The sequence below is a fragment of the Macadamia integrifolia genome, chromosome 4 (genome assembly GCF_013358625.1).
Source record: "Macadamia integrifolia cultivar HAES 741 chromosome 4, SCU_Mint_v3, whole genome shotgun sequence".
NCBI classification, from domain to species: Eukaryota; Viridiplantae; Streptophyta; class Magnoliopsida; order Proteales; family Proteaceae; genus Macadamia; species Macadamia integrifolia.
The window spans coordinates 16,311,864-16,332,063 of NC_056560.1; the positions used below are offsets into that span (position 1 = coordinate 16,311,864).

General features: G+C 37.4%; 2 protein-coding genes across 2 annotated transcripts; both read right to left on the reverse strand.

The window, feature by feature from the left end:
• Positions 1 to 313: 313 nt before the first annotated feature.
• LOC122075299 (flavonoid 3'-monooxygenase-like) lies at positions 314 to 3,903 on the reverse strand. Its single transcript, XM_042640270.1, has 3 exons — positions 3,418 to 3,903; positions 2,148 to 2,612; positions 314 to 1,193 (listed from the first exon to the last, which is right to left on the reverse strand). The coding sequence occupies exons 1-3, from the start codon at positions 3,862 to 3,864 to the stop codon at positions 540 to 542; spliced, it is 1,566 nt and encodes a 521-aa protein (XP_042496204.1). The 5' UTR covers positions 3,865 to 3,903; the 3' UTR covers positions 314 to 539.
• An 8,943-nt stretch (positions 3,904 to 12,846) lies between these two features.
• LOC122075524 (L10-interacting MYB domain-containing protein-like) lies at positions 12,847 to 14,574 on the reverse strand. The gene is made up of 2 exons (XM_042640586.1): positions 13,683 to 14,574; positions 12,847 to 13,589 (listed from the first exon to the last, which is right to left on the reverse strand). Exons 1-2 carry the CDS (start codon positions 14,025 to 14,027, stop codon positions 13,272 to 13,274), a joined length of 663 nt encoding a protein of 220 aa, XP_042496520.1. The 5' UTR covers positions 14,028 to 14,574; the 3' UTR covers positions 12,847 to 13,271.
• Between the last annotated feature and the right edge of the window lie 5,626 nt (positions 14,575 to 20,200).

The window sequence follows — 20,200 nt, forward strand, 5'->3', positions numbered from 1 at the left end:
TTTGGGTAAAATTCCCACCAAACGTTATCGTCAAGATTAGGGGTATCGAGGGATTTTGGTAAAATATGATTTGGCATGTGTTTTAGTCAAAAGGGTAAAATCGTCATTTTAAATTCTCACTTAACAGAGACTGACGGTAGGAGGTGTAAACATAATTTGGAATTATGCAAGGGGTTTGTATCTCCAATAGTGGCATTCTCTAGGGGGTGGCGCTGTAAATTTTCCTATAAATAATATCTAATTCTATCTCTAGGTCATGAAAAGATTTAAGGTGAAAACTTATAAACAACCACTAGTTAGTACCGAATAATCATAATCATAAATAAAACAATTTATTTATGGATTTGATGAACACACTCCCAACATCCAGGTAGCCATATGGAATTCCATTCCAACAATAATGAATAATCCATCTGTCGCTACCCAAGTCATCAACACCATCTATAAAGATTCAAATCACCCAACATTTATTGATACAACTGCACCTCCTAAGACATGTAAACTTATAAAAGGATAAACAAGAAGCAAACATTATTATATCAAGCTCTAACAGTGGTGCCATATAAATGTTGGACCAACCTTGGGCGTGTAAACGCCATAAGAGGCATGGCCCTTTGCAAGGTCAGCCCATAAGCCTCTTCCATGTTCAGCTTCTCTGGAGACAGGGCCTCCGGTAGGACCCAATCAAATGCATGGACCAAAGTAGCAGTCAAAAGCTGCACCATTCGCAACCCAAGGCTCATCCCTGCGCATATTCTACGCCCGGCCCCAAAGGGTATAACTTCAAAATCGTTCCCCTTAATATCAATATGGGCCAGTTTACTACCAGGGAGGAATCTCTCGGGTCGGAACTCCAACGGTTCGGGCCAAATTGCTGGGTCACGTGAAATGGCCCATACATTGACGAGAAGTGTGGAATCCTTTGGAATGTAATAGCCGTTGATCTCACAGCTCTCGGCGGCCATTCGCGGGAGTGATAATGGCGTTGATGGGTGAAGACGAAACGTTTCTTTGATGATGGCTTGTAGGTATGGGAGATTGGGTAGATCCGATTCCGTCACGAGCCGATCCATTCCAACGACCGAGTCCAACTCCTTTTGGGCTTGAACCAGTATGTTAGGGTGACGAATCAGCTCCGCCAGGGCCCACTCTACGGTGCTTGATGATGTGTCAGTTCCTGCCGTGAATAAGTCCTGACATCACATTTACAGGACATACTTTAGGACAGAGTTTTGAAACCCTAGAAGGGAAAAGAAACAAATATTTTCACAAATATATATTTTTTTCAAAATTTTCTATTCGAAATCTTATACATAATTTTATTTAGTGATCAAAATTGAACATCAAAGTGCATTCTTGATCAATTCCAAAACAACTTTCATATGTATAGAAGTGTATGATATAAGTGGTTCCTTATTAAGAAGCCAACTAGGGCCACGGTCTATATCTTAGCCTTTTTATTTTTTTCTTTAATGAAAGGCCCAAGCTAGGGCCATATAGGGACCATAAGGGGCTGGACAAGGGACCCACGGAAGCCAATAAGGGGTCACTTGGTGATTCTTATTGCAATAGTACAATTGTTACTAGGATATTTTAAAAAAGATGGGAATAGAGTAGGAAGGTTGAACTAACAACTTTTTTTGAATTTATACTAAAATAAATTAGAAACTCATCCCCAACTATATATCATATAGAGTAATATGATAGTCTCAGTCATTTATCTCTATCTTTCTATGAAGTAACATATTTATTCCTTATTATGAGATAAGACGAATAGATGAAAAACAGTCGCGTCAAGTGACCCTGCACCTAGAAGCAAGATGAAATAAATGCCCACCCAACATATTTATCCCTTATCGTGAGAGAAGACAAATAGATGAAAAATAGTTACACAAAGTGACCCGCACCTAGAAATGGGGTGAAATAACTGCCTACCCATAAAAACACTGAAATTCCATCACTATTGAATTGATACTTCTACACATTTTCATTGGACTCCGCGCTAGTGCAAGCAGACCCTTCCATTTATAGGAACCTTTATTCTATACGACTTCCATAAGGTAGAGAAAAATTTTAAGTGGTAGTACTTCTCGTGCTCGTGTGTATGTGTGTGTGTGTGTGTGAGTGAGAGAGAGAGAGGGAGATACCAAAAGCAAGGCCTTAATCTCAGTGTCGGAGATCTTCCCACCCTCGCCGTCGGCATCATCCTTCAACCCAATAAGAGTACTCAACAAATCCTTATGTAGCTGAGCCGGCCCATCGCCATTCACACCAGTAGACTCATGTTCGGCGATGATAGCATTCAAGAAAGCATCAAATCTCGCGTGCAACTTCTTCATCTTAGAAGCCACCCCCTGTAAATCCAACCATTCCAACCTTGGAACAAAATCACCAATATTGAATACTCCGGCAAGCACCATTAACTCCACCACCATCTCCTTAAACTCTTGCGACTTTGCGTTCTTAATACCATCGCCCTCCCCAAACACTCTCCACCCAATCATCACCCTCGAAAGCGTGTTTGTGGTACACACGTTCAGCAACTGTCCAACATTCACTAGCCCCACGCGTCCTGCCGCCGCTAGGTGGTGCGTCAGTACAGCCACCTCCTCCTGCACACACATAAACACATTACCACTATTTTAGGTGTTTCTATTTTCCGTCAACCCTGAACCCGCACTAGCGCTTGCGAGCTTACCACGCAACCAAGTGTGTTTTAGTGAAATGTAACCACTTGTTAACTAACGTAGTCAGTTAAGCCACGTGGCTATCAAAATAAAAGAAATACTATTAAAAAAAAAAAAAAAAAAAAAAAGCAACTCAGTGCATGAGGCTGGGAGGGACAAATGTGTATGCAATCTTACCCATGAGGAACAGATTGTAATAGTACAACTTAATTGTTGTGCCACAGACTTGTCAAATAAAAGAAATACTATATAATCTAAATTTTCTGCACTGAAGAGTGAGGTGTAATGAACGTTCAATAGTTAGGAGGGTCCAGCCTTGCATATAGTCATTGAATGCTCATTACACCTCGTCGCTTCATTGTAGAATATTCAACGTGATGAAATACATCAGTCTAGATTCTAGACCCTCAATCTAATGTTAACAAAACCAAACTAATATCAGTCTGAAACTCATAGAAAAGTAATATTTTGACCCGATAATAAACTGATACAAGCAAACCAATATGAAAAGGAAATCAAGTCAAAATCGATATTTCTTTGTTGATTTGATTTTGATTTCACCATTTTCACAACGAAACCAACTTAACGTGAACCAAAATCAAACCAAACCAACCGATCGACACCCTACTCTAGAGTCTAAAGTCTAGAGTCTAAGAGTCTACCAGTCTGATCAGCTCAGTAATTTATTTGTTTTTTTTTTTTTTAAGAAAATTAAGAAAAAAGGGGAAACCTGTCGGACAAGACGGAAATCATCCAACGCCTTGGCGGAGAAGAGATGAACGGAGCAGATCTTACGGAGCATGCGCCAACGTGAACCGTAGGGTGCAAAGACGAGGTCCTGGTAATTATAAGCGATGTGTTTAGCACCTGAGTTAGGTGGTCGGCTTGAGAAATTGGCGTCGTGAGTTTTCAGAAACTGAGAAGCAACGGAAGCTGAAGCAGCGACGACCACGTGAACAGATCCCAGCCTCAGATGCATTAGAGGACCATAGATACGAGCCAAGGCGGCGAGAGAATGGTGAGGCTTGGAGCCAAGGTGGGGAAGGTTTCCGATTATAGGCCATGGCTTAGGACCTGGAGGGAGAGGTTTTGGGTATCTGTGAAGGAAGCGATTGAAACAAAAGTAAACGATGAAAGCGAAGAATAGGGAGGAGATTACAAGGGAGAGGGGTGTCATCGCCTCTTGGACTTTGGTGGTAGAAATCAAACTGGGGATGCCATATGGATATTTATAGGGTTGGGGTGTTTGATATGATAGAAGCCTGGATCCTCTCCACTGCGGTTAATCACAAGATTATATTTCACACCGTCCATGGAATGTGGGGACCATACTTGATGGATGGTGATAGATGGGTTCTTGAGGTTAATCGATATGGATAAGATCCAAAGTTCATATTGAGAATTATGTTAGCTGTAATATTGTGCAAATGCATTGTTTCCTTTTTTTAATGAAAGTTAATGGTACAAATCAAACTAATATTATGTTATAGTTGTTGTCCCATGGAGCTTTTGTTTTTTTTTTTTTTCTCCTTTATGGAATTTTTGTATAAAGGGTAAAAAAAAATACGGATCAAACTACTCAAACAGTGAAAATAACAATAATCGGTCAAGCATAGGATGCGTGAAATGATCATTCTATCCTTATGTGGTTGATGCCTCTACCTACTCGCTCACACTAGCACTGGTGCAATAGTCACGCAATCGGTTAGCCTTCTTTAGCTCAAATATTTATCTATTTATAAAAGATATGTTGTGAATTTTTATAGATTTTTTAGAAGAAAAAAAACCTAATGCACAAGGCTCCCATTATGTTTTGTTATTTCCTTTTATGTTTATTTCATATAAAGTAATATTGTCATTGAATAACTTTCCTTGTTTAGGTGTGGTCATATTTAGATGACACTCTCTATTTATAGAGACAACTAGACACCTCTAAGATGTAATTAGTGTTTAGAATTTGAAATATTCTCTGATTTTTTTTTTTTATATATAATTACGAACTAAAAGAGACATTTTCTCAATTTTTTTTTTAGCTATTGTTCATCAATTTTTTTAAATAGAAAATCGCTCTTACCTATCAATCTAATTTTTTGAATTGAAAATTAAATGAATATTAAAAATAATAATAATAAATAATAAAATTTAGTAGAATAAAATAAAATAAAGTCATCTATAGTTACTGATACGGCCAAATTGATTGCCCAGTAGGGTAAGGACACACGTCGCCCACCTGGACACATGTCACCCACTTGATAGAGGCTGCAAGGACTCTACTATGTCAACCGCGTGAAGAGAATATTCCCCACGAAGGGGATAGGACGTATCGGAGTAGGACTCTAAAAGGAAAGGAGGTGGACCCGAGGAGGACTCCTCCTAGGAAAGGGGAAATCCTAAACCCTAAGAGCTATATAAGAGGGCCCGAGAGGAAGGAAGAGGGTAAGCATCAAAACCCACACCATTACTCCTGTAAAAAAAAATTGTGCCGCCAATCTCTCTAACTTGAGCGTCGGAGGACTAACCCCGGACAAAGCTTTGGGCCTCTGCCGTCTGTGCTTGTGTAGGATCAGCTCATACGGATTTTCGGCAGCAACAGTTATCAACTCGAATTAGCATCTACGATAAACGCATATGACTGAATTAATGAATCCAAGATTTGCTAAAAGGTGAGAAATCCAAGTTTTTTTGCCTTCTCTCATCAATTAATCCTGATTTAAACTAAATTGATTAAAAATAATTATAATAAGTCATTGATTATAACTTGTGACCAATGTAAAGCAAAGGAAATAGCCTCTGTTCAAAAAACAAAGGATTGTGTAGGTTATAAGAGATGTGAATCTACAAAGCTTGAGTTTTTCTAACCTTCTGTCAAGGAAGGGAAGAAGGTGATGAAAAATAAGAGGAGCTTTGTAGATCTTTGGCCAGAACATCAATCGATGTTTTTACTTTTGACTTTCAAAGCTCTGAAGAAGCTCATCAAACTATTTTAGATCTGGGGTCCTAGACTTATGACAGCAAGCCCTTGATTCTGAAAATGTGGTTGCCAGATGTGAGTTTGAAGGCAAAATCAATAAAACCCAATGTGGATCACGTTCACCTTCTTTTAGTTGTCCATTGTCTTATTCCCAGAAAGCTTTATAAGATAAGGGTATAAAAAGATTTTTCAAAATAAGTTGAAAGTGACATACCATCATGTCATTGTAAAAAAATTATCATTAACTTATAAATACACAACTTAAATGATAAAATAATAATAATAATAATAATAATAATAAAATAAATAAATAAATAAATAAATAAATAAAATTTTGAAATCTCAAGTGATGTCAATAAGAAAATCTCTTTATATATTTTTCATCCATTATAATGAAATAGATATAGAGAAATGATACCTATTGTAGGCATCAAAATGGAATCCCACTACACTTAAAAGGATATATATATATATATCTCGGAATCCATAGGGAAAGAAAAATTGTATCATGACAAAGAAGAATAAGAATATCATGAAAGAGATCGAGTTGCCTTCTTTCACTGTGTCCGGATTTCTCCCCACATGGGAAAGGGATAGCTCATATATGGAATCCATCACCAAGAAATGCGGATCAAGTCCTTGTATGATTGATTCTCGTATGATGTTTGATTTACACTTGAACTCCACTTAATCTTTCTCTTTTTTTAATTGATTTTTATTTTGAGTGAAATTCTAGTGTCGATCAAACACCGTACAAGAATTATGGTGAATGATTCCCGTATGAGAACTTGATCCACACCCATCATCAAAGAGGTGTCAGGTGTGGGTCCGCCAGTGGGTTTTTGCAGTTCATGAACAGTGAATCCATGGGTGTGGGGGAGGAGATCCAGATTTCCTTCACCCACCACGATTGTGCGCAAGGAATAGCCACCTAGTTAGTCTTGAGTGAAGAAGTGATTAAAACTGTTGATATGACATGTCTCAATGGGGAGATGTGGACCCATCATGATTCCTTACGCCTTGGGTGTCTGTGGAAAGGATGGGGTTGTTCGTAAAAGTCATTGAGAGCTATTCTTACCAAAAAAAAAAAATTGAGAGCTATTATTGTTCACGTACCTTCCCGTCCCAGTTCTATAAAGTAGGGTACCGGGTACCCTTTGTTCACAAATCAGGAGCTTTCCTCAGAAAATCACGGGCCAGGACCCACACTGCCCTTAACAAAAGGTACATGGACTGAAAAAGAACACGTGTCAACTAATATATTGACTTTTTATTAAAATATAAAAATAATTTGACAATTATTTTTAAAAAATAATTTTTTTTTATGAAAGATAGTTTAGTATCTTTACATGTAAAATAGTTTTTTGAATAAATGGCTCTTGCATCCATCTTTCTTATATAATTATCTTCCTCCACTTTGGATTTAGATTTTTAATTACAAGGCAAATAACTACTTTACCACTTCATATTACATTTTAAACACATGCTTTTTAAAATTCTACGTAAAAATAACTAAAAATCAATTTTGATCAAAACACAAATAATTATTGACTCTTTTTTATTTTGTGTCTATCAATTTTTTAAAATAGAAATAAGCTTTATAAATGATATTAAATGCAATTAAAACTGTTTTTATGGATAAAAAAAAATAATACCAAAAAAGAAAAAGAAAAAGAAAAAATAATATCAAAGAAGTGCTTAAGAAATTGCAAAGATCATAAGAAATATTAAAAAAAAAAAATAGGGAAGGATGACGACTCAGCCACGTAGGTATAGCTGTGTAAACCTACGAGATCGGAAAGTTATCTATGTCGTTGTTCTACGCTATCAATCAGCACTAACAGTCACAACACTAACGTCCCCAACCACTAGTGCGTGTGCCACGTGCGAACCACCAGTTTGTGCTTGCCAATTTGCTATGGACATCTATCTCTCTCTCTCTCTCTTCCGTCTTTCTTTAAATGTGGAAGTCTTTGAAGGTGTATTCAATGCTTAGTTACTAAATGTGAAACTACTGAAGAGAGGGAAAAGGTCTAACTCACTATTGCACAACCTACCAAAAAACAATCAAAAAGGACCTCCCTTTTTTTTTAATTTCTTTGCTTATTATTAATATTTTCGGAGAAAGTGATTTTCTATCTACGCCAATAAAATACAAGTGTCTCTTTTTGTCTCCCCTAAAAGGAGGGCATGGATGTTAAAGGAGGGCATGGATGTTCTTCCATAGGGGAGTTAAAGAATAGACTAATGGGATCACTTACATAAACCACAATCCCAATGATCATGGATTTTAGTATTGATATTGGAGTTGTATTAAACTTTTTGTTTCAGTATCGACTGAGACCGATATCAACAATTGACCGATCTAGATCAAGTATCAGTATTGATTTAGGGGGTAAAAAAAAAAAAAAAAAAGTTACTTTTACTAAGGGCAAATTTGATTGATCCAGACCAATATCAATGAATATCAATACCAATAACTAAATCCATTCCATTAACAGAGTTCTTTTCCCTCGTTTTAGCATATGTTGTTTCATTATTTAACTCATTGAGAATAGAATCCCATGCTAATAGATAAGAAATAGCTCCATTTTCTTTAGTAAGATTGTTTACGTCCATGAATAATATTAAGATCTACTACACTATCAATAGATTGAAATATCCCCACCCCCCCTTCCCCTTCCCCTTCCCCTTCCCCTTCCCCTTTATTTACTTTTCCTTTCAAAGTCCCTTACAATTACAAAAAAAAGAAGGCCCTATGCATATAAGTTATATGAAAGCCATCAATGAAAGATCCCACAAAAAGACGAAGAAGGATTGGGTGAGGAATAGCATCACTCAAGTCACAAAGGTCTCAGAGTAATTTTGTTTGACTGTAAGGAAAATTAAAGGAATCAGAAGTGAAAATTTTCAAATCTAAGGAGAAAGTTTTGTATTAATCATAACCCCATGTAATTGTATAAAATGAATTATAATAACCAAATATAGAATGATTTTGTAGTTGAGTTCATCACCAAGTTATGCACCTCATTTGAGTCAACACTAAATTTTCCAAACACCCCAATAATGTTCCTTAGCAAACTTTAGAGTTTAGACTTTGGAGCAATTTTTGAGAACTTGGTATTGAGAATAAGATTGATCAATGTTGATACCAATTCAAATCGGCCTAGATTAGATAGAAATACCTTTGCTTTTAATTTAAAACCATTTTTTAATTATTATTTCACCCTTCATCCATATCAATCCATCGATACCATATCGACCCAAAATGGGATCGATCAAAACCGATTTTAATCCAATCTGACCGATTTCAACTAATCTGATCTGATTCTTCAAAACATGATTAAAAAATGCTCTGTAAATTCATTTCAATAATTTTTCCTGTCATCAAATAAATAATCTGCAACAATAACCACAAGGTTGCCTCCAGAGATAATTCTCAATGCCCAAACTGTTATTTAGTTGGTTCTTGACTCCATTAATTTTCGTATAAATTCAAATCGAAAACTCCCAAAAAGGTTAGGATGTCAGTATAATTGGAACAATAAGGCTGCATTTAGTAACGTTCTAGAAAAATGTTTATGAAGTTAGGAACGAAAAAACGGAATAAAGCGTTTGGTGCATATATGATGTGTTTCGTTTTTTTTTTTTTAACAAAAAAATGAAGAAAAAAAAAAAAGATAGAAACAAGAATGGACGGAATGACAAAAGATAGTTTCGTCATTTCAATTTCGATAAAAAAAATTTTGACACAAAGTGCTCGAGAAACAGTACCAAACACACCCTAAATGTGAACACATGCGTTAGGCATCTAAAGTGTACATTCATCTCCACGTAAATGGTCTTAATTATTATGGTAGACGAGTAAGTGGCCGTTACACAAACGACAAACGGCGGATAGTGACTTAGTTGGCGAGTAACTCCAGACCCCTTACTCCCCGGCACACTAGGAGTCTTCCGCCAAGGAAAGGAGTCGGAGAAAGGTGCCATGGGAAGATTATTGAAAGGGAACAAATAATTGTATAAAAAAAAAAAAAAAAGGGGGGGACAAATAAAGGGTTAGATCAGGTAAACGTACAGCTATTCTCCACGTACACATCTTTATCACAATTGGACAAAGCTATCAAGACAAGACAGGACAAGGGAAAATGTCTTTTTCTCCTCAATGATAAACTCATCGGCCTTTACCATCGAAGCAACTCACTTGTCAAATTAAGCGCCACAAGTTGGCTCTATCAAGGGCCCGTTTTATCATATTTTTGTCGTTTTTGTTTTAAGAAACACCAGAAATAAAAAATAAGGTATTTGATAATACTTGTTTTTGGAAACAGAAACGAAAAAACAGGTGTTTGATAAATATTATTTATAGAAACGTTTTGAACATGAGTTGATGTTTATTTTAATCAAAAAAATTTCACATTATTTAATTGTCATAGAAACTCATAACCCTTCATTCTACCAGGACAAGCGATCGAATGACCTTCGAATTTCCTTATTTTAACTTACATCTAAATATTGTTCTTACTAAAACATATTAACCTACAATACTAATACAATGCAAATATTCCGGGTACGCAATGTCTTACATATTTCCACCACTTTGTCATTACCCGCTAACTACCACATTTGTTGATGTCCATATTATTAATTGCATCTAGGATATCTATATATATCATTCGTTTTTCCTTAGACACATCTATTTCGTTTTTCAATATTCTTGACTTCTCCTCTTCACCTTTAATTGCTCTTTCCAAGTACCCCTTCACAAAATCAAAGGATGATGCTAATGAAGAAGAGTGACCTCCAACCATCGAATTGCTTATTCCACAATCGGATGAAAATGCACTTGTTGAAGGAAAGTCTTCATAAATCCATTCAAAAAAATTGCAACCTCGTTCTTGGGCCTGTAATTACATTCAATTGAATTACGAAATGTATTCACATAATAAAGGTAGAAATATTTTACTTTCAAAAAATAAGGATAATAGTTATACTCCACTAGATTTAGGACAAAACCAGGATCGATGATTAAAGTCCGTCGTTGTCTTCGCGACGCGAACCTTACATTGTCCTTTGCCACAATCACATAAGCAAAATTCATCTACCCACATGAAAAATTCATTATGCCTCGGACATTTGAAGTACGATTTACCTCTATTAGGCCCATGTTTCGTTGTGAACCTATCGCACAAACCATTACAGTATTCACGTCTTGCCATTGCGGTGTCACTTGAAGACATCTGTAGAGTACAAATACTACAATTCATACCAAATTATAATGTATTAAGAAAAAAAAATATAATTAGTAACACCATAAAGATAGATTGGAAGCGAAAAAATGCCTAATTTTTTTATCAAACATATAATACATAATGAATGTGATTGGAAAATATTCAAGATCCATCTAATAGAATCGTAGCCATTCTCCTATAAATTACCAATTGATTGGCTATATTTAGGGGCACTATGGACATTTATCTTGCTGAAAGTATCTAGGATGTATCAGATGTCGAAGCACGGTATGTATGAGGATCAGGGTTCATAGGGTCATCAACATGTCGTTCGCTTTCAAGCTCATTAAATAATTGATCTTCAATAGCTTGTTCCTTGATGTAATTATGGATCCCATAATAAGCGACCACGATTTGTGTCTGATCTTCAATATCGTACGCTTTCATACTTTTTAAGATGTGGAATCTATTTTTCAAGACACCGAATGTCTCAATAACATTGCGTAAGAACGAGTGTCTATGATTAAACAATTCCTTAGTTGTTCTTAGCCTAGGTCTACCCTCACCATAATCTTGTAAGTGATACCTTTGTCATCGGAATGGTACCAAATACCCCAGTTGATTAGCGTAGCCCGAGTCAACAATATAATATTTACCTTCAATTATTATGGAAACATGTATGGTATTAGATACCTATTTCATATCATACATATACGGAAGGACAACTATAAGTTCATAACATATTTGTACCTGGTGGCGGATGAGGGAACCCTAGGATATCATTGGTTCTTGCAACCTCAAACACCCTTGCATTATATGCACTACCTTCCCAACCTGCATACACAAATGTGAATCGCATATCGAATGAATATGCACACATAACATTATGTGTGATCATACCCTTTCAATTTCATTAACGTGTCTCCTCCGACCTAGGTACGATATCACTTATGTGGGTGCCATCAATAGCACCAATGCAATTCTATTTTTCATTCCACATAAGTTAGTCCATACAATTGTGTAAAGTGCAATGAAATTTAAGTGGAAACATCGAATTATTTTTTTCACTCTAAATGTGGTGCTAGTACCTTGAAATATGGATAGAATTTCGGATTGTTGACAATCTCGGGGGGTACCACTTGAAAATTTGGTGGCCTGATTGTCTCAAATGACAACTGAAGCATACCTTGCAATACCATGTGGAATACAACATTAATCGTCTGTCCGGACCGATTGAATCTCCGTTGTGTTTGTCCATTACTCAACCATTGACTAACTATCATGAGAAACATTGCTAGCTACTCATCAACTCGAATGTAATGACTGTCCTCTAACCAGCCTTTATGTACCATTCTATCTCGTAGGTTGAGGAATACATGTCGTTCAACCCTAAACTCTTGGTAGCACACGTTTGCATGGCCTGCGAGGGTCTCCGCTACCATTACAAGTCCCGTGTAACTACTATCATTCAGCGGTTCTCGCATCCTATATGGGCTTAGAAGGTTTTGGAACTGAAATAATATAATCATATCATCGTCATCACTAGATGACCCAGTGATGTTGGTATCGACATCATTTGACATCCTTGTAATTACGACCACATTCAACAGTCCACAAGTACTATCTTACCTAAAAATAATATCCCTTCCATGATGTCATAAAAAAATATATAACAAATCCAAAAACCTGACTAGCAAGATTGAGTAATATCCCTACCATGATATCATAACAAAAGTTTTTGTGCCATTTAAAAGCGTCCACCAATCCTAATAGCATTATTGTCTATATGCTAATATATGTAGCATCATTTAACAAGTAATTAAGGACACCATACACCAATCCTGTTAGGACTTCAATCCATAGCCATATGCATTACCTGTCAATATTATAATATATTTATAATCTTGTATTAAATAGGTAAGAGAAGGCAAACCCCAATCCAAGAACATCCAGAACCTTGCAATATCAAACAAATTAACAACATGCACCAAAAGTCAAGTGTCAACACTAGAAACCATTAGCAAAAAGAGTATGTAGAAAAGTATGTAAGTAGTAAACTGTCATAAAATAATCCCCCATAAAACTAGTCCATCTGTATGTAAAATCATTCACCAAAACCAACTGCTCCACTTCAGGGCAACTCCTTCAGATGCCTTATCATCCATGACCTTCTATCCGGGCGGACCTCCATGAAAGACAAACGCCAACCAGGATCACTATGCATCTTCTTCTGAGCCAAGACATACAAGTCTGATGGAATATCATCCAAAGTATCCAATAGCTTCTGACAGTTCATCATACTATGTAGCCCATCATACATAGGATAAGGAGGTCAGACTACGGCTAAAGTTGCAGAGGAGTTTCCCTTATCCATCCTCCACCTCAAAAAATCTCTGAAGTCCTAAGTAGAGTTCGTGATTGCCCTTGTCTGGCTCTTCCTCCTACGATCCGTAGGAGTCTTGTCAAGTTGCCACTTGGGAGAAGCAGATATTTCGGGTGTGTCGCTACTACCATCACTGTCATCAAGATCCATCTCCTAAAAATCATCATTATCATTAGCAAGGTTAGTAGACAAAGGAATAACAACAGTAGACTAGGAAAACCCTCTATCTCCATGGGCCGATTATCAGAAAATATCTCTAACAACTCTAGCCACCAAGTAAGACCATTTCTTCTATACTTTGCCCAATCTTTGTTTCCCTGTAAAAAAAAAATTTTTTTGATAATGTAATCATAACAATTTGTTTAAGCAGTAAATTATCATCCTAATATAAACCAAATAAATGGTCATACCTGAATAGCTGATTCCCATACAGAATCCTCTGCTGTTGCAGTCCGAGCATTTGCATCCCATCCGAATCCAGTTGTTTCCAACAACCGCCTAAAGCTGTTATACTCCTTCTGTAACTTATTCATCTTATTACGAAGTTGCTCCTTCCCAAATGGTCGCTTGAATTCAGCCTCCAATCCTTTACAAATATTCTCCCATCCAATCTTTGTGAACGTTGAGTTGGTCTTCAATCCTTTCCTTACATTCTCAACCATATGATTGATGAATGCTCTTAGTTCAGCTTCATTCCATATTATAGTAGTACTTTTGGGGTTAGGGGTTCTTGGGGATTTCATAACTCTGGACATGTATAATTGATTAAGCAAAAATTTTTCTATAGAATAAACTATTTAAAATCACAAAAAATGGTACTTATGCATAAAGAAACATCAAAAAGTAAAAGAATACAAGCAACAAGCATAAGCATAGAGATGAGTAGAACTTGCACTTGAAGGAAAAAAATTTAACTCTCTGTCATAGTTATTTTGTTGAGTAAGAATAGTGTGAGAATAAATATAAACAGGTAAAAGGTACAATACAAACATAGGTTATGTAAAATCAAATGCGAACATGACCGAAAAACTAATTTCATATACAGTGCTTTGGGACAGAAATAAAAATATATGACCCAAATTAACACAATTTCTAACTACTTCACTGTGTTAGTAATAGTCATGGTCAAAGAAGATCAACTCTTAAGTCATAAAAGATGTCATAATCTTCAATGTATATGGAGATCCCTAGAAGGAAATCATGTGTGGATACGAGATGAAAGATCAACCAACGATTGTAATGATTATGCTCCAAATACACAAGAAAATCAGTGGAATCGATGAGTCATTTTACTTTTTGTTTAAGGAAAACACAGATTTCAAAAATCACGGAAGAGGTAATGGATCACAGAGATGTGGACGTCGATACCCGTGTAATAGCACAATCTTTAGATTATGCAGTTTAACGTCAAACAATCAATAAAAAGCAGATTTTAAAGGAAGAAATACATTTGAGGCTAGAGACTCGTATGTAAAAAGAAAAGGAACTTACATATGTATGTAAAATGGAACGGAACTTATATATGATGATTACAATGACCGGAAATTAATAATTGTATCTTACTTGTAATTCAATCAATGCATTTCCTTCATAATCCATACCAGAGTCTAGGGTATAGCATGATTTATACCCATTGTCCAATTGAAAACTACTCATCACCCAAAGCAAATTTTTATTCCATCAATTACGAAAATCACTCAATCATATGTTTGTAGAAAAAAAAAATCATCAAGTAATTTGGTAAATATGCAAAGATGACAGATTGTCCATTGTGGGCTGAAGCTGAAACTGAAGGTCTTCCTTCAGCCTGGCTTTTGTGACATCTCCACTCATCTGGGATCCCCTGCTTGATCCACCATGTTAAAAAATGGAGAAATGCTTTTCTAAATCATGCAATGACTAGTAAAGGATACAAAAAAAAATTATGAATATGATCTTCAAAATGGGGTCAAGAATGCCTCCAGAATGGATGAGAAGAACTTGAAAATTTTGCTAAATCCAATGATTGGATTGGCAGATGATGAATGCCTCCATAATCTTCAGAATTTAGTAACTTCTATGGTCTACCAATCCAAAGGCGAGATGAAGAACAAACCTTTGTACATGATGTGTGTAGTTAAGGGAGATGAATCCCGGAATATCTCAAAGATCCAATGGTTGGATAAAAGAAAAAAATAAAAAAACCAGTTTTTAGGTGACGAAGAACACCTCAAACAAGAAGGTGCACCGATGAGGTAGTAGGACAGGAAATCCACCATAGCAATGTATCAAACAGAAGATAAACATATCATCATAACCCAAAAGAAACTCAAGGGAAAAAGAATTGTTGCCGCCGATTTCTAATGCGGAATACAAAACCCAAAAATAATTAAACAAAGTTAATCCAGACTCATAAACTTCATGCGCATGGAAATCCACAGTAGCAGAGAAGTACTTGTGCAGAGAAAGAAAAATCAATAATGGTTAAAATCACTTACCTGCAGGTGTTCCCCTTACTAATCTTCGAGATACGGCTTCGAATCACTCCGATCTATAGTAGTCGAAAGACAGCAGCAAAAATGGCTCAAAATAAACCCTACCTACAGATTTCCACAGCTTTCTACAAAATTAGGGCTCGAAAAATCCAGAATCAAAACCTCCAACCATCGAAATTAAAAACCTGCAACAAGAATCATGAGTTTCTGTCGAACTCGGAAGAAGATTTTGCCTACCGAATAGAGAAGAGATCGTCGTCTTAATTTGCTGCTGAATAGAGAAGAGATCGCCTACTTAAGTTCCTGCTGAATAGAGAAGAGATCGCTGGCTTAGGGTTCTTGAACTTTTCCTTAGTGCGACCACGATTCTTGATGGAAGCTCGATCGACACCGCCTCTCTTGTATTTCTCCCTTTTCTTCCTTTACAACTCATTTGTACATCTATTTGCAGCTCCTGCGACAAATCTTGGTAGATGAGAAGACATGATGGAGGTTCACGGGTGCTCCAGTCGTCTTCATGAGGGTGAAAATCAATGGAATCGATGCTCTCGGAGGTGCAGCTTTGCGGACTAGTACGATGGAGGAGGTTGTGTTCACAGCAGAGGGAATGGGGCACTGTCAACTATTGAAGGAAAATGTCGGGTTTTGGGGTTAAAATGGCCCTCATTTTTGTTTCAAGAAACGGCGAAACAAGTTCAACTTGTTTCGTCGTTTATGTTTCTTGAACCATAAATAACTATAAATTCTTATTTATGTTTCAAAAAATGACAGAAACAGAACAAGTTTATCAAACGTTTTTTGTTTCGTTTTTGTTGTTTCTTGACACAGAAACGGTAGAAACGTGTTTCTGGAAACATTATCAAACGGGCCCCAAATGTCTCCTACTTCCTAGGATCACTTCTTGCTTCCCAAGGACCATAAATAAAATATTATTTATTTATTCAAGTATAAAAATATTTAAGAGTCATATACACTCAACCCAAATGAAAGCCCACATTCAGGGTTGGGTCAGCCTTGAGAGGGTTTCTATAAGGTGTATTCAGGACATAAGGCTCTCGTTATTGTGGGATATGGAGAATTATAATGTATGTAATCTTACATTTGTTTCGTAGAAAAATTATTTCTCAATTCGAATCCACAATATGTAGGTCACAATGGAGCAACCTTAGGCCAGTCTCTAAATTTTAATAAAATTCAAGAGGCACATTTGCATGTAGATGAACATTATTGTATGTCCCATACATAAGCCTTAAAAAAAATTTAATTCTTTATCACCTCTTACATCATGTCTCATATATGTGAAAATGGTTTTTGTGGGATAGTGGTGGGGTTGTGCCCAGACACATGGGGAGTGAAATGATTGCCCCACCACCCCATAAAATGTGATAATGACCCCTTGCCTAATGCTTCTGCATATTCTCCTATTGGTTCTCATGCACACATAGGAGCCACACTCCCCCACAGGAAATATTTCTCTCACACATACATACATGCATGCATACATTTATACATGTTGTTTTATGGTTGTCCTTGTTGGCAACTCGGCCACGTGGCAGTGATGACGTGGCGGTGATGACGTGGCCAGTTTGGGTGACGTGGATGAAAATGATGACATGGCAGTGTCCAGTATCACCGATGAGATAACAGAGCATATTGGTATGCATGGAGTGGTTTAATACATCATTAATAGGTGGTGCGGGTTTCTGGGTCAAAACTGACAAAATTGGCCTATTTACAATCGAGGGCATTTTCGGTAGTGAAAATGACATTTTTGGAAGATCGGTTCTTCATGAAAAATATAGATTGTAATTTTCCTAGTCCAGTGCATTTGATTTCGTCACATTCCGATACCGTATGAAGAAGTTACGGTATTTATGGCAGTCAAGGGCAGTTTCGGCATTGAAGATGATTTTTTTAAAGAAAGTGTTCTACATGTAACAATACGACAAAAATACAATCTTTCCAACGGTTCTGATTTCATCGCATTCCGATTGCGTATGAGAAAGATACGTCATTGGAAATGTGTAGGGGCATTTTGGTCTTTTTACATGGATGATTCAGATGATTGAGTCTTCTGAAAAGTCGTAGAGCATCCAGTTACGATTCCAACGCACTTCGTTTCATATCGATCGGATATCGTATGAAAAAGTTATAAGCGTTTCCGTAAAGTCGGTTCGAAAATCCAAACCGAAAATCCATCAGTTGCTCTCGGTGTTGGGTGGATTTTTCGGAATTTATTTTTGCAATTCGAAGGGCTTTTGTGTAATTTAAAGATTTTGAAGGTCTGAGTTGCAAGGGGTCTTTAAGCACTGAAACATATGGAGGCAGGGGCTTGATTGTAATAAAGAGGAGTCAAGAGAAGTAAAATGGACGGCCAAGATTCGACCACGTAGGCTTGATGCCCATCCAAAGGCTGCTGAGATTTTGGTGTGATATGGACGAGATAGATGCTTGCGCGTGGGATTTTATTGGTTAGATGCATAATTCTTGATGCACTGGCGCTACACTATATCAAGGTATGTTATTGTGTTTCGCACGTGTACAGAAGGTATAAAAAGGATTCCGATCTTAATGATCTCATGAAATCTGATTAAAGCCATCATGGAAGATTCGGATCCAACGGTCAATATGCATTTTCACTTTTGTGAATGGAAGACAAGCTTCCTTAAAATCCGGAAAAGCAACCAATCATAGATCGACAACACTTCTGACGATGTCAGCGCTTACGTCATGATGACGTCATCGAGATTCAAATCTAACGGTTTGGATCTGTTGTCCGTTGGTTTAATCGGACGGTTTGGATTATAAGATCTCTTACATGAGATCTACGGTCAGATTTCGCCCCTGTTGCGCGCGCCGCCGATGTAGCCTACGCCACCCGTACGAAGATTCCATTTCAGGCTATCTCATTGCTCCAACTTAAAAAGGTCATATCTCCCTCATTTTAAGTCGGATTTGAGTGATTCAAGTTGGGGATTCTTCATCTCTCCGAGCTCTACACATCAGAGGGAAGAAATCTGGCAGAGGGGTTGCTGAGGTGGTCGGAAAAACGAGTTGAAGCTCGTGGAAGGCTAAAGGTTTGAATTAAAGACTTTCATCCTCTTGCACTTCATCCATAGCCCCCATTAGAGGCTTAGGAAGCTGCTGGAAACCAAGGTAGCAAGTTCTATTGGTTGTTGCCAAGAAAAAAGAAAAGAAAATAGAAGAGAAGAGAAGAAGAGGGAAATAGAGAAGAAGTTTTTTCCTCTCTTTGTGTGTGTGTGAATGTGAATGTGAATGTGAATGCCATTGTTACTCCATGAAAGTAAAGACAAGGAGAAAAGAAAGAAGAAGAAGAAGAACCTAGAATTTGGTTCTTGTGAGTTGCTTCAAGAAACCCAAGTGCCAACCGGGGTTGAAGCATTGGTGGCACCGAGACAACGTGATTGTGGTCCGCATTAAGTGGAGATCGACATTATTGCATCTCCGACGGTTACTCCTTGCCAAGGTAACCTCACTTTTGCCAAATTTCCATTATTATAAATCATTGTAGGCAAGATGTTTGATAAAATGCCTAAGTGATAGTTGTAGTCTATTTGGGGGAAATTTGCATGTATGAGTACTTCACTATAGGGCATTGTTATAAGCCCAACTTTATTTTATTGGTGTTCAGTGGGTGCTGGACACAGGGGTTATGTGTTCCTTGGTAGGTACAACTACCGAAACCTATTTGCCGTGGGTGCGGCCTCTCAGATCATTCTGAGAAAACTAGGGTGAAGACCTAGCCATTGTATGTCATTGGTGGAAACTGGGAATGTGTTCCCTTGGCTGTGGGTGCAGTCATAATTAGTATTGAGTAAATGCTGAGCCCGACAGTGGGCATTACTCTGTGCATGTAGGCAACTGGCCGAAGCACGTATTTCTTGTGTTGTGGATGTGTATGCCCGTATTTGTATTGTGGATTGGAGTGCTTGGCTGCAGAATGGGTGTGTACATCTGGTAGACCTGACCACTTGGTGGTGTAGTGTGGATGTGCATACGACTGTGTATGTATGTGACAGTGATTACCGTGTGAGGTTTATGAGACAGCTCTGGGCAGCAATACAGGTTATGTGAGTAAGTTTCATGCAACAGTAAGAATGGTCAGTAGTATACATAGCAGCTCTGGGCAGCATCAATAGACTGTGCTATTGAAGTGCAAATAGTGATTGCCACATCAGGGGTACAGTTGAAAAGTGAAAAAAAATTTGGCACATTGATTCACCCCCCCTCTCAGTGTCAATCGGGACCCAACAATTGGTATCAGAGCAAGGGCTCTAGAGGCAGCTTAAACAGCTCAGAGTGATCCGGTTGGTTGAAGATGGCATCAGGTGTTTGGTTCAGTAAGTTTACTTCTGGAGCTTCTATTTTTAATGGATCAGATTTTATCTTTTGGAGGAAGTTGATGAAGTCACATATAGGTTCATTGGGGTATG

What these genes read in the sequence shown, in the direction of transcription:
- LOC122075299 (XM_042640270.1), bottom strand. Translation starts at nt 3,864, where the DNA reads ATGACACCCCTCTCCCTTGTAATCTCCTCCCTATTCTTCGCTTTCATC. An exon ending in ATTTCCGTCTTGTCCGACAG is followed by an intron (nt 2,613 to 3,417) that starts GTTTCCCCTTTT and finishes ATGTGTGTGCAG; the next exon opens with GAGGAGGTGGCTGTACTGAC. An exon ending in AGATTAAGGCCTTGCTTTTG is followed by an intron (nt 1,194 to 2,147) that starts GTATCTCCCTCT and finishes ATGTGATGTCAG; the next exon opens with GACTTATTCACGGCAGGAAC.
- LOC122075524 (XM_042640586.1), bottom strand. Translation starts at nt 14,027, where the DNA reads ATGTCCAGAGTTATGAAATCCCCAAGAACCCCTAACCCCAAAAGTACT. An exon ending in TATGGGAATCAGCTATTCAG is followed by an intron (nt 13,590 to 13,682) that starts GTATGACCATTT and finishes TTTTTTTTACAG; the next exon opens with GGAAACAAAGATTGGGCAAA.